We start from the raw sequence: 13512 nt of genomic DNA, 5'->3' as shown, positions 1-13512 counted from the left end.
TTTCTGACTGACTTCTTTCACTTGTCATAATGTTTTCAATGCTCAACCATGTTTTAGCATACATCAGTACTTTATTTCCTTTTATTGTAGAATAAAAATCTCTTGTATTGATATACCACATTTTGTTTATCCATTTATCAATTGATGGACATTTGGATTGTTTCCAATTTTTGCTTATTTTGAGTAATTCTGCTGTGAATATTTATGTACAAGCTTTTGTGTGGACATGCATTTCATTGCTCTTGGGTGAAAACTAAGAATGGAATTGCTGGGTCATATGGTGACTCAATATTTAACGTTTTCAGAAACTGCCAAACTGTTTTCCAGAGTGGCTACTTCATTTTAAAACCCCATCAGCAATGCACGAGGGCTTCAGTTTCTACACAATCAATTTCCATCAGTTTTTACTGTCCATCTTTTTTTTATTATAGTCATCCTAGTGGGTGCAAAGTGGTATCTCATTGTGCTTGACCTTTTTCCCTTATGACTAACAACGTTGAGCATCTTTTCTTGTGCTTATTGGTCATTTGTGTATCTTCCTGGACAACATGCCTGTTCAAGACCTTTGCCCAGTTTTAAACTGGGTTATTTATCTTTTTAGTTTTGAGTCATAATTGTCCTTTACATATTCTAGATACAAGTCCCTAATCAGATATGTGCTTTGGAAATAATTTGTCCCATTTTGTAGGTTTTTTCACCTTTTCACTTTCTTGATGTTGTCCTTTGAAGCTCAAAAGTTCTTTTTTTTTTTTTTTTGGATGAAGTTCACTTGTTATTTTTCTTTTGTTGCTTGTGTTTTACTGTCATAGCTGAGAAACCATTGCCTAATCTAAGGTCATTAAGATATACTCCTATGTATTCTTCTAATAGTTGTACAGTTTTAGCTCTTACATTTAGGTCTACATTACATTTTGAGTTAATTTTTATATATGATGTGAAGTTTGATCTTCTTTCTTTTGCATGTGGAAATCCAGCACAATTTCTTTCTTTCTTTTTTTTTTTTTGGCGGTACGCGGGCCTCTCACTGTTGTGGCCTCTCCCATTGCGGAGCACAGGCTCCGGACACACAGGCTCAGCGGCCATGGCTCACGGGCCTAGCCGCTCTGCAGCATGTGGGATCTTCCCAGACTGGGACACGAACCCGTGTCTCCTGCATTGGCAGGTGGACTCTCAACCACTGCGCCACCAGGGAAGCCCCAGCACAATTTCTTGAAAACACTCTTCTTTCCCCATTGAACAATTCCCTGGAGATTGGGCTTTTGGGGGAGCTCCAAAACCCATCTATCCCCTCTGGCGGTTTCTGGGCTGTCTGTGTCCAAGGCTGCCACAAAGCTGGGGAAAGGGAGACATGATTGGTGCATGTTTGTTTTTTTTATATTAATTTATTTTTTAATATTTATTTTATATTGGAGCATAGTTGATTAACAGTATTGTGTTAGTTTCAGGTGTATAACAAAGTGATTCAGTTATACATACACATGTTTCTATTCTTTGTCAAGTTCTTTTCCCATTTAGGTTATTTTACAGAATATTGAGCAGAGTTCCCTGTGCTATACAGTAGCTCCTTGTTGGTTATGTATTTTAAATATAGCAATGTGTATAGGTCAATCCCAACCTCCCAGTCAATCCCTCCCCCCCCCAGCCCTTACCCTCTGGTAATTATAAGTTCATTCTCTAAGTCTGTGTGTCTGTTTCTGTTTTGTAAATAAGTTCATTTGTATCATTTTTTTTTAGATTCTGCATGTAAACATATCATATGATATTTGTCTTTCTCTGTCTGACTTATTTCACTTAGTATGATAATCTCCAGGTCCATCCATGTTGCTGCAAATAGCAGTATTTCATTTTTTTTTAAATGAATTTATTTTATTTATTTATTTTTGGCTGCGTTGGGTCTTCGTTGCTGCGTGCGGGCTTTCTCTGGTTGCAGTGAGTGGGGTCTACTCTTTGTTGCAATGCGTGGGCTTCTCAGTGCGGTGGCTTCTCTTGTTGCGGAGCACGGGTTCTAGGCGCGTGGGCTTCAGTAGTTGTGGCGCACAGGCTCAGTAGTTGTTGTTCATGGGCTCCAGAGCACAGGCTCAGTAGTTGTGGCGCGTGGACTTAGTTGCTCCGCTGCATGTGGGATCTTCTCAGACCAGGGCTCGAACCCGTGTACCCTGCATTGCCAGGCGGATTCTTAACCACTGTGCCACCAGGGAAGCCCTATCTCATTCTTTTTAATGGCTGAGTAACTGGGATTGATGCATGTTAAAATGCTACAAAGTTTGCTGTTCTCAATGATATTCAGCATTTTTTCTTAATAAACACTCACTGGATTGTTACTAGAATTTGGTTAATTTCTAGAGTTTAGAAGAAAGATAATTTTGACCATTTTGCTAGTATTCTCATTGTTTTTATAGAGGAGAAAATTTTTGGAAGTCCTTACTCCACCATTTAGAGATTATTCTCTATATCATTAATTTTTAATTGTCTCATGGTTTTTAATCTACACATTTGATGCCATAATATCTCTATTTCTGAATTCCCTATTTGAGGTCCTGTTAGTCAAGAAATTGTTTAGTAATTATTTTTAGTTTAAAGCATATGAGGAGCTTAGCAGTCTTTATTGTTGATTTTTAGTTTCATTTCTTTGTGCTCAGAGCATGTGTTCATTATTAGTTTGATTCTTTGCTATCTCTTGAGACTTACTTTGTGGACTAGAACATGATTATTTTGTTAAATGTTTCATGTGTACTTAGAATATGCCTTCTATTTTGATGGCACCAATTTCTATATATTTCCTGTGTGTTGAGTTTTGTGTTTATTTTGTGGTTCTCATTATATTTGTTATATTTTGTTATAAATTAACAAAATTTATAATTTTGTTAATTATAAATTATTAATTATAATTATAAATTATTAATTATAATTAATTATATATTAATTATAAATTTATAAAATTATAAATTTATAATTTATAACAAATTATAAATTTGTTATAAATCATACATTATTTATGCAGCCATCTATTGAGGAATATTAATGTTGCTTAATCTTTTGCTACGAGAAATGATATTGCAAAGGATTTCCATCTTCATCTGCAAATTATCATATGTACAACTCTACCTTTACAAATGGACTTACTTGATCAAATAGTGTAATATATATATAAACTTTTGATGGAATATTGCACAGTGACGCTACTTAGGGGTTATACTTTTGTTATCACTATACCAGAGTGCCTTTTGTCTACATTTTAATCAAAACAGTGTCTTATCAAATATTTTCATAGTTTTAAAATCCATTTATCATTTTATGACAGAAATTGAATACTTTTTAAAATTTCAAAGTTGTTTATATTTTCCTTTCTTTGAATTTTCTTTTTAATACCCTTTGCCCCGTTATTCATGTATTTTTTCTTGTCAATTTGTAGGAGCTCATATGTATCAAATAATTTAATCCTTTATTATATTGCAGATATTTTACCCAGTTTTCCTTTTGTCTTTTGACATTTTTTACATTGTTTTCTCTCTTTACAATTTCTTCAGTAACAATAAAATTCATTCTTTTCTTTAGGTCTTCTATGATTTGTATCAAACTCAGAAAGGCTTTCCTCATTCTAGCATACTAAAAATAAAATAACACATTTATGTATGTAAGAAAAGTAGATACTTTTGAAGAAGCAGTCATTTTGTGATTTAAAAACTGTGTTCTTTAACATTATTCAATATAAGCTTCTCTACCAAGTAGCTGCTGCACCTACAATTTACTACTTAACTAAGGGCAAACAAACTATAAGCCAAAGGAAGGGAAGGCTCTTCAGAGCTGTAATGTCCCTAGTTTCAGCATATGTTAAGAAATAGCTGACTATTTTTGGTGTGTCATCATCCAACCTTTTCTCTTACCCAGTATCTCTTTTGCTTATTCCTTTGAGCGATTTCTGGAACTTAATAGTCATAATAATTATTAAATATTTATTAAGATATTATTAAGTATTCACACTTTTAACTGTCAATTATCCTGATAACTTAGTATGTTATACACTTTATAAATTAAAATATTGAGGATCAGAGTGTCTGAGTAAATTTCTCAAATTTATACAGCTAGTTGATAGCAGAGCTCTGTCTTAACCCACAGTTTCTGACTCCAAGTCTGTTACTTGCTGACTACATCACAGTTACTGCTACATTTGTGTTTACTGTGATGATTTTCAGCTTATAAAACAAATTTGCAGATGTCATCTAATTGGATTCTGATAGCACGAGTTTAAGTTAGATTGAAAGGTGGTTATTGTTAACCTCATTTTACAGGTAAGGACATTTAATTCCTGAAAAGATAAAGAATGTTTCTAAGCTAATAGTTGTTTCACAGCCAAAGCAGGTAATCAAATAAGGATTGCTGATCCAAAATTAGTTATTATTTCTTTGAAACAACTGTGCATCTAACACAACCTTTTTTTTTTTTTTACTTTAAAAACGCTAAATTTTGGATTTTAAATTTCATGAGTATTTGTTCTATTGGGAGCTTTCTGGAACTGGTTATTTTGTACATGTTTGGTATCTTGTATCAGTTAGCTATTATCACAGTAATGTTGTGCAATAAACACCATAATACTATGCAATAAATATCCATAATACCTAAATGATATTAGGTATTATATCAACAATATACATAATGTTTGCTCACAAATTCTCAGGATTTCTGGACAGTTCTTATGGTCATGGCCAGGCTTGCTTATACTATGTGATCAGCTGAAGGGCAAGTAAATGACTCTGCTGATTGTGGCAGCATCTCTCCCATGCTAGCTGTCAGATAGTCTCTTAGGATGGATTCAACTCTTCTCCACATTTAATCACTCAAAACACATTTATTTAATGTGCTGGGCAGAGCTCCCTAAAGTAGATTCACCTCCAGTGAAAAAAAAAATGGCAGGTGACTTCCCTCCACCAAGGCAGCCATCACCTTCTAATCTAAGACCTGGTATATACTATGTATTCCCTGGTGCTAGGTGTTAGGGACAGTATAATGAGCAAGACAGATGAGATCCCTGTTTAAGAGAGTTTATAATCCAGTGAGGAAGATCAATGGCAAACACAGAAATATTGATTTTAAAGTATATCTCAAAAAAAAAAAAATAGGGTATGATGGTATAGAATAATGGAGGTGTGCTTTTATTAGATAACTGATCAGGAAAGACCTCTCTGAGGAAATAAGATTAATAAGAACAGTAAACCTGGTTGCAATTGACAAAATCCCAGTTCAAATGAAGTTGAATAGAGTTAAGTACATTGGCTCATATACTGAAAGTATGAGAAGTGTATAGGGTATTTGAAGGAAGGAGCTAGTCTTAGGGGTAATTGGAACTACAGATTTGAATGTCCTTAGGACATCATGGTCTCTCCCCTGGTCATCACTGCTTCTGTTTCTGAGGCTTTTTTTTCTCTTCTCCTACAATACCACGAGTAGACTTACCCAAACTACAAGGACATGAACTGACAACACTAGGCTGAGAAATCTGTGACCATAGAAGAAAAGAGACTCTTTCCCCTCAGCTTGAAAACTTCTCTGGAATTTTACAAACCCGTCTTCCTGACTTAGATCTCACATCCACCTCTTGAGTCAACCGCTTTGGCCTGGGATAATTATAACAGCTCACATTCACAGACATGTATAGACTTGGGATAGGAAAATCAATTTCCCTAAAGAAAAGCACAAAAGGGTGGCAGTAACATGGAAACAGGAGAAATCTTTGTGAACCTGGATCCCTCCCTCAAAATGTATATTCATCAAGTGAATTCATGTCTAACCCATATTAGTATGTCCAATGGTAATTGGTATAGGACTTAATACATTTCAAAATGATAACATAATTTTTTTTAACTTTGGGGTATTAAAAATTCTTTCTTTTAGGTACAAAAATATAAAACTTTAATCTCATATTTGTTTTCAAAGCTTTTTCTGTTTCTCCCTACTCAGGCCTGGTCCAGGATTAAAAACTAGTGGGGGAAGAGTTGTAGACATGATCTTCTTGGGTTGTAGAGAGAGCCACCATCTTCCCTCATGGAGAGTATTCACTAATTATCAGCCCAATAATTGTTTTTTGTTGAATCTCTCTCCTTTATGGATCTAGAGTCATGTGATGGGCTAAGAGTGGCAGCGTTAGTTTTATTCACCTCTTAGCAATTCCTATGGTGATGTTTCTGAAGTTTAGATTGTCAGCTGAAACTACTTTAAAACAGAAAGTCTTACATTTTGTCTTGGAATTGCAACAATTCTTGTATTTTAAAATCAGAATCAGGTGTATAAAAGTTCAAAGAATAAAGACACATTTATATGTTATTTTAATAAATACAAATAAACCTAAGTTTTTCAAGTTTCTTTTACATTTTGGATTAAAAGAAAGTGTTCCTTTAGTGAGAGAAAATTACATAATAAACTATACTTTTAAATAAATGGATTTTGACCTCAAGCACTTTATTCCACTTACTAAGCCTATAAATATTTTCATAAGCCTATTAAAATAAATTTATTTTCAGATCCTTTTGAAGCATTCATCATCTTTTCAATTCGCCATGAGATCAGAAGGATTGATCTTCATAAAAGAGACTATAGTTTACTTGTTCCTGGATTGAGAAACACAATAGCACTTGATTTTCACTTCAATCAAAGTTTACTTTATTGGACAGATGTTGTAGAAGACAGAATATACCGGGGCAAGCTTTCTGAAAGTGGAGGTACATCTATTACAATGTTGACTTAACGTTCAGATTGATTTCTAGCTGAAAATTCCAGAAAAGTATGCTGTAATCAGAAGGAATTTTGATTAATCTTTGGCCTTTGGTTCTTCATCTTCTCCCTCATGTGTGTAAAACCAGGGATGTGAAGTGTATGTGTGAAGATAGGGGAGGGAAGTGGTGAAGGCCTGTACCGTTCACACCGTTTTCAAGTTGTGAACTTTTTCATGCATATTCGGTGAAGAAATTTATTTACAAGAAAAAAAAAAGCACTGTCTCCTACATACTAGTAGTGATATTTTTGTCAGTTAACATAGCTTGTGTTTTATTTGGTTTTCACCTTTCAGCATAATTCAAAGTAATAATGAATTATTACAAAGATTACAAATATGAGCTGAATATTTTTTTCCCATGATTTGACATCTCTTTTCTCCAGTCTAGGCCGTTCTTTAGCATCAAGGCCTTGAGATAAATATACGTAATAATTCTCTTGAAAATTTTAGATCTGTGTAGCATTCCAAAGGCCAGGTATTTCTATCACCATCAAATTCCTCCTTAAATCACCTATACAATTTTGGAAAAATATAGTATTTGAACACACTATATAATTATGATCTGTGATATTGCAAGGTACTGTGTCATATTACAAGGTACTGACTTCAAATAATGGATTTAGATCCATGACTTTAGATGGTTAACTGTTCAAAAAACCACACTATTAAAAAGTCTAACAAAAGCACTGGCAATGTCATAAATTACAAAGAGCTATCCTATTAGAAAAAGGATTGTTTTTTAAATATATATATATATATATATATATTTAATTCCAAAATAAATTAAGGAATGGATAAATAAGAATAGTGCTGGGTATTACCAAATTGCTTATTTTTATTTAGACCACACTACTGCCTTCTTCTCTCATTTGCAAACATGTTATATCCTGCAAGTCTTATGGCTTGCAGGATATAACATGCAAGCCATAAAACTTGGCTTATGGTGTGGAGGTGGGTGATTTGGGGCTTTTGTTAAGGTTAAATGCAGCAAGAGTGATCTTATCAGGCATGCTTCAAAAAAAGAGTGGGTGCTGACTAGCTATGATGCATGTTACCCCAGGTGGACTTTTTCTTTTTATTCTACCCCTGAAGATCAACATTTGAATTAAATTGCACCAATTTTAACCAGCACATCATTATTATTTCCAAAATCCCTTGTTCTGACTAAAAAGTCAGAAGCACGAAATAACTTTTTTGCAACCTGAACATTGTTATTAGCCTCAGAGTTGTTTTAAAATTCTGTTATACTGTCACTGAAAGGATTTAAGAGATTAAAAATCTCTGCTGGGAAAGATCAGTGATTCTAAATTTGGGGCCTTCTTAGTTTCCTCTGTGCCAGGTAACACTTTTGCACTGTATCTCTCAAGGTTAATATAATGTTAAGTACTTCATATTGCTAATAAGTAGGCCTTTTCCTTTGTGCTTAACATGTTCCTTGAATGGGTGCAAGTGTTGGCTTCTCTTTTTTTGTAGGTGTCAGTGCCATTGAAGTGGTTGTGGAGCATGGCCTGGCTACCCCAGAAGGACTAACAGTTGACTGGATAGCAGGCAACATATACTGGATAGACAGCAATCTGGACCAAATCGAAGTGGCCAAACTAGATGGTTCCTTAAGAACTACACTCATAGCAGGAGCTATGGAACACCCCAGGGCCATCGCTTTGGACCCAAGATATGGGTAAAGAAGTTTGCCTTTCACAGATTCACTTTGGCATAAAAAATAATCTTTCAAAATTAATACTGAATTCTATTATCTCATAAATTATGAGTCATAGTGCTTATTTTGTGCATGTAAATATGTGTGTATATATACTTGTGCATAGTTGTCTATACATGTGTGTGTTTATATGTACATATACAATTATATACATAATTGTGTGTGTGTGTACATATATCTATATATATATAGCTATAAATATAGATATATCTCAACCAGTTTTAGTTTGTTACCATGAATTTTGTTATAGGATTGCTTATATAGGTACTTTTAGAGGATAGAACTTTTTTTTCTAAATGTGGGCATTCGGCCCTTTTGGAAGCTGTTGTAACTCTATTTTAAGCAGTAATTTAATGAATTTCTTTTTGACCTGACAAAGAGATGCTGTAATTGTTTCTAAGGGTTGCAAACCACAGTGTTTGGTCTGAACAGTCACTGATGTTAACCACCTCACCCTATATCTGTATTGATATTTGTATATACTTGGAGTTAGTTTGAAAGAATATTAGAATAAGCTTGAAAGAGTCCAGTATTGAGATGCTGACTACTGGGATATTTGAAGGACAAGACACATAATTCTGGAAAACAAGGTCAAATGTATAATTCAGGTTATTGCCCCCACTGTTTCCCTGTGTTCCTTTGTGAAAGAGCAGAAGAGAGACAGTGGATTTGGAGCTAGAAAACAAGGGTTCCAGCACTGCTCAGTCATTTATCCTCTGGGAAATCTACTCAAGTGTATTGTCTTCCCTTAGATTTCAGTTTTCTCTTTTGTAAATCAGGGATAATAATTTCTTTATAATTAGGTTGTTTTGAGGAGCTGGGAAAATGTGGAAGATAATATATAACTCATCTACATGGGAATGCTTTGCTCTTGCTGTTAATTTTTTATTTCTTTGGTAATTATTTCATTAATCCAAAATCACTGTCAAGTCTAAAGGATGGTAGAAAGGAAATTGTTTTTTGGCTCTGTACCTTTAAGTAATACAAAGTCTAGGGAGGACCACGGCGAGGGGGGAGTCAGCCAGGAGGGACTTTAATGAGATGAAGAAGAGTGAAAAGGGAGCCTTGTGTTTAAGTCAGCTTCCTGGCCCACACTGTCTGCTTTGTGCCCTGGTTTATGCCCAAGACCCAGAAATCAATAGATTGGGAAGTCTGTTTGTTTTCCTTTTCCTCAATTCAGATACAGAAATTAAAGGGACAAGGCAGCTTGTCTAGACCAAGGCTCCAAACTGGCAACTCTCATTGCTGTGTTTGTTTTACCTTCCACAGAGTTTGACATTTATGAATTAGTTGCCAAGAGTTAAAATATTGAAAGATTTTGTATACAACTCTGGATTTCTGGCTTCTTTCAAAAAAGTAGGGAGATCTGGCCACAATCAACAGAGCAGCAATTGTATCTTTTTTTTTTTTAACATCTTTATTGGAGTATAATTGCTTTACAATGGTGTGTTAGTTTCTGCTTTACAACAAAGTGAATCAGCTATACATATACATACATACCCATATCCCCACCCTCTTGCATCTCCCTCCCACCCTCCCTGTCCCACCCCTCTAGGTGGTCACAAAGCACCGAGCTGATCTCCCTGTGCTATGTGGCTGCTTCCCACTAGCTATCTATTTTACATTTGGTAGTGTATATAAGTCCATGCCACTATGGAGAACAGTATGGAGGTTCCTTAAAAAACTAAAAATAGAATTACCATATGACCCAGCAATCCCACTACTGGGCATATACCCTGAGAAAACCATAATTCAAAAGACACATGCACCCCAATGTTCATAGCAGCACTATTTACAATAGCCAGAACATGGAAGCAACCTAAGTGTCCATCGACAGATGAATGGAAAAGAAGATGTGGCACATATATACAATAGGATGTTACTCAGCCATAAAAAGAAATGAAATTGAGTTATTTGTAGTGAGGTGGATGGACCTAGAGACTGTCATACAGAGTGAAGTAAGGCAGTTGTATCTTCTAGCCTGGAGGTATGTCCTCCAGTTTACATGGTTTACGCTTTGCCCATTTCACTCATTACCTCCTGTAATAACAGTTCACTAGGAAGAGGTCATCCTCGTCTAATGAAAAATTCCCTTTTTCAAACAGACTCTCCCTGAGGTTACGAGTAGATTGCCAATCTTGACCCTTTACTTCCCACAGAGGTCCATCATCAACGGAGGTTTTTACCCTCAGTGTAACAGCTACTGTTGTGAACTTTTCACCTATTAGACCTATCTACGTTGTACCAGCACCGTATCTGCATGAGAAACTTTCTGTATAAGGGAAAGTGGTATTTTGGAGAAAGTTGTAATTTTAGCAAGTATACCAACATGGTAGGAGAACTGCTTCCCAAAATAACAAATGGCACACAGAGAGAAAAAAACAAATAAATAAAACAGGTGTATAAAAATCTTGAAAATAGTCTGATCAAGCAAAGCAGTAGATCTGGGAATTGAAGCTTCTTTTCCTATAGCTTGGAACTGATAATGCTTAGAATAAACTTATTTATCTCAGCTAGTTTGGGGAATAGCCAACCTGAGAAGAGAAGAAGAAAACAGAAATGCAAAAGATACACAACCCACAAATGCTATTTAAATGAAAATATCAGGCACTATTTCAGTGGTATAAGGGGATTTCCAGAAGTAAAATATTCTCTAAGAGTTGAAAGTTAGTATAGTAAGCTAGCCTCTGAGGAAGGAAAACTTGATAATGCTTCTGAGAAAGTTGATGTCCTCCATTGCTACTACGAAATTGTGAGGCTAATTAAGATAATTACAGTGGTAATAATTTTATTTAATGGGTGAAGAAATAGCACTTGTAAAATTATTTCTGGTGTAAATGACCAAAGTTCAAATGGCAGTACCAATTCACTAACTCTAGGAATAAATTAAAAGTTTGACAGGTTTGGGTATCATATGATATGATAGAATTTTTATTATTAAAAATTATTTTATAAAGGATTGATATGGTTAAATATGAGGTTCATGTAAATACCTTTAGAGCCCAGTTGTAAATTTAAAATGTAGCAATTAAATTTTTAAAATGTAGTGCAAATATTAAAATTTATTTTCAGGTTTATTGGATATTTTGGTGAAAAGTTCATAGACATTTTTAAACATTGGACCTTTCATAAAGTAGGCTGAGAGACTAGTAAAAATAAGTATTCCCCTATTTCTCACATTATTGATGAAATAGGTAAGACATTTAAACTCCAAAGACATTTAAACTTTTTTTGAAAATTTTTATTTTAGGATAAACCCACTGGATAATTTTTCGAGAAATGTAGTTTGTGTAAATGCTATTACCTTTCCTACTAGATCATAAGCTTTCTGATGGCAGAGTTGCTTCCATGTCTATGAAATCCTTCACTGCCCTTGATATATATAATTGTGCTCAGTAAGTGCTTGTTCAGTAAATTAATGCATATGAATAGACCTTTATTTTACATGAAACTTACCGGAACTCAAGGATATAACTTAAAGAGTGAAGTATACAGTAAAGTACGCTAATGGGTAATACTATCATCTTCTTTGACAATAAAGAATGAAAGAAAAAGTTTGCAACCAGCCACTTTGTTCCCTCAGCACAGCTGAGAAAAAAAAGCAGGCTATAACATTAAACCGATAAAACACGTTTACATCACATGATCTTCTGAAGCAGTCAAGGCCTTTGTGACCTTTTTTAACAAATCTCAAAAAAGAAATGTTTTAATCAATACTTTGCTTCCTCAACATAGAATCCACAGACCTTCATTTTACATTATAAGACATGTTTGCTATCATGTCACATTCCTACAGTATTCTGGGTTTTGACCCAGTGTCCCAAGTGACAAGTTATTCCAAGATGCTAAATTGGGAATCTTAGGGAGGAGCTATTTTTCTTTCATTCCATTTTAAAGGAATACACTTATTGCTGAAGTGACCTGAAATAGTACTTGAATCTCCTCTAAACATCAAGCTTATTATTAGGGAGTAACAAGCACCAGGGAGTTCAGAATCTACAGGGTACTCACTTCAGTTCTTGAACTTTCATTGCCTTTATGCTCCTGTAACTGCATGGTGTCTTCTTGCTTCTTTGCTGGTATTTAGTTTTCATTTGTCATAATAAATGGACTCTGCTATAACCATTGCAGCTGGTGAAAGCAGATATAGTAATTGTGAAGATTAGTGAGACATCTAAATAAAATTTTAATTTTATCTGGGAGCATTTCTAAATGAAACTAATAACATTGTTGGTTTCAGAAGGCCTAAAGATTACAGATAACCTCTTTTTTTTGCCAAGATCCTTTATTTTCACCTTCTGCACCTTGACCTGATAGATTATAATAGCTCTTTCACGCCCATAATGGTACAAGTTGTTCATGGTCCGTTTACCCAATTTAATCCTGATACAGACTAATCTGTGAATGCAGGAACTATAGAATCAGTAGACTGTAGTCTCTTTTTTAAAAGCAATCATGGTTGAACATTTCCATACGTCCTGTAAGAAGGGATATTCACTCTTTGTATACTTGAAGAAATAATGCAGTCATTGAAATGCTAATACATTTTAACCATAAAAAGAAAGTAATAAGGGAAAAATGATTCTTTTAAAAGACCACATTGTAAAGTGTACAAAAGAGTGCTTAGAATTTTATGAAACAATGATCCTTGAAATTAACTTTTAAAATTGATTGTTAACTGACTATTGTCAAGGTTAAGAATCTTTTTAAGGAAACTAATTCTAGAACATGTATTTTATAAAAAGTGTTGGAAATTTCCCACCTAAATTAACAAAAGATAGGACTCTAGTGACCACTGCAGAAAAAACAGCTTAATACTGCTATGTTTAGTGAAGAAATGAAGGAACCACTTATTTTATAATTCCTCAGAGTGTCCCAAGCCATACATTTTTGTCCACTAGAAACATGCATTTGAAAGTCTACAGTGTCTATTTCTGGTAAACCTACATATAGAGAATGCAGAATTGCAGGGTTACTTATATGCATGTTGGGAATTGCTGCAACCACATAAGGCGGAAGAAGGTAGAAA

At 34.6% G+C, this 13512-nt stretch overlaps 1 protein-coding gene across 9 annotated transcripts in view; it reads left to right on the top strand.

Annotated features, from left to right (window-relative positions):
• The window catches only part of LRP1B (LDL receptor related protein 1B), a 1831517-nt gene that overhangs the window by 1198763 nt on the left and 619242 nt on the right, over positions 1 to 13512 (top strand). For all 9 annotated transcript variants that reach the window (XR_013828854.1, XM_079925113.1, XM_079925117.1 and 6 more), the window contains 2 exons: positions 6516 to 6713; positions 8240 to 8444. Coding sequence is in view for 8 of the 9 variants with exons in the window: in XM_079925113.1 (XP_079781239.1) it covers positions 6516 to 6713; positions 8240 to 8444 (403 nt within the window). In the remaining variant the exon portion in view is untranslated. The remainder of the gene's footprint in view (positions 1 to 6515; positions 6714 to 8239; positions 8445 to 13512) is intronic.

The sequence above is a fragment of the Stenella coeruleoalba genome, assembly GCF_951394435.1.
Source record: "Stenella coeruleoalba genome assembly, chromosome: 6".
Classification (NCBI taxonomy): Eukaryota; Metazoa; Chordata; class Mammalia; order Artiodactyla; family Delphinidae; genus Stenella; species Stenella coeruleoalba.
Note: the sequence above shows the minus strand (reverse complement) of the source record. Positions and strands in the feature narration are given on the sequence as shown.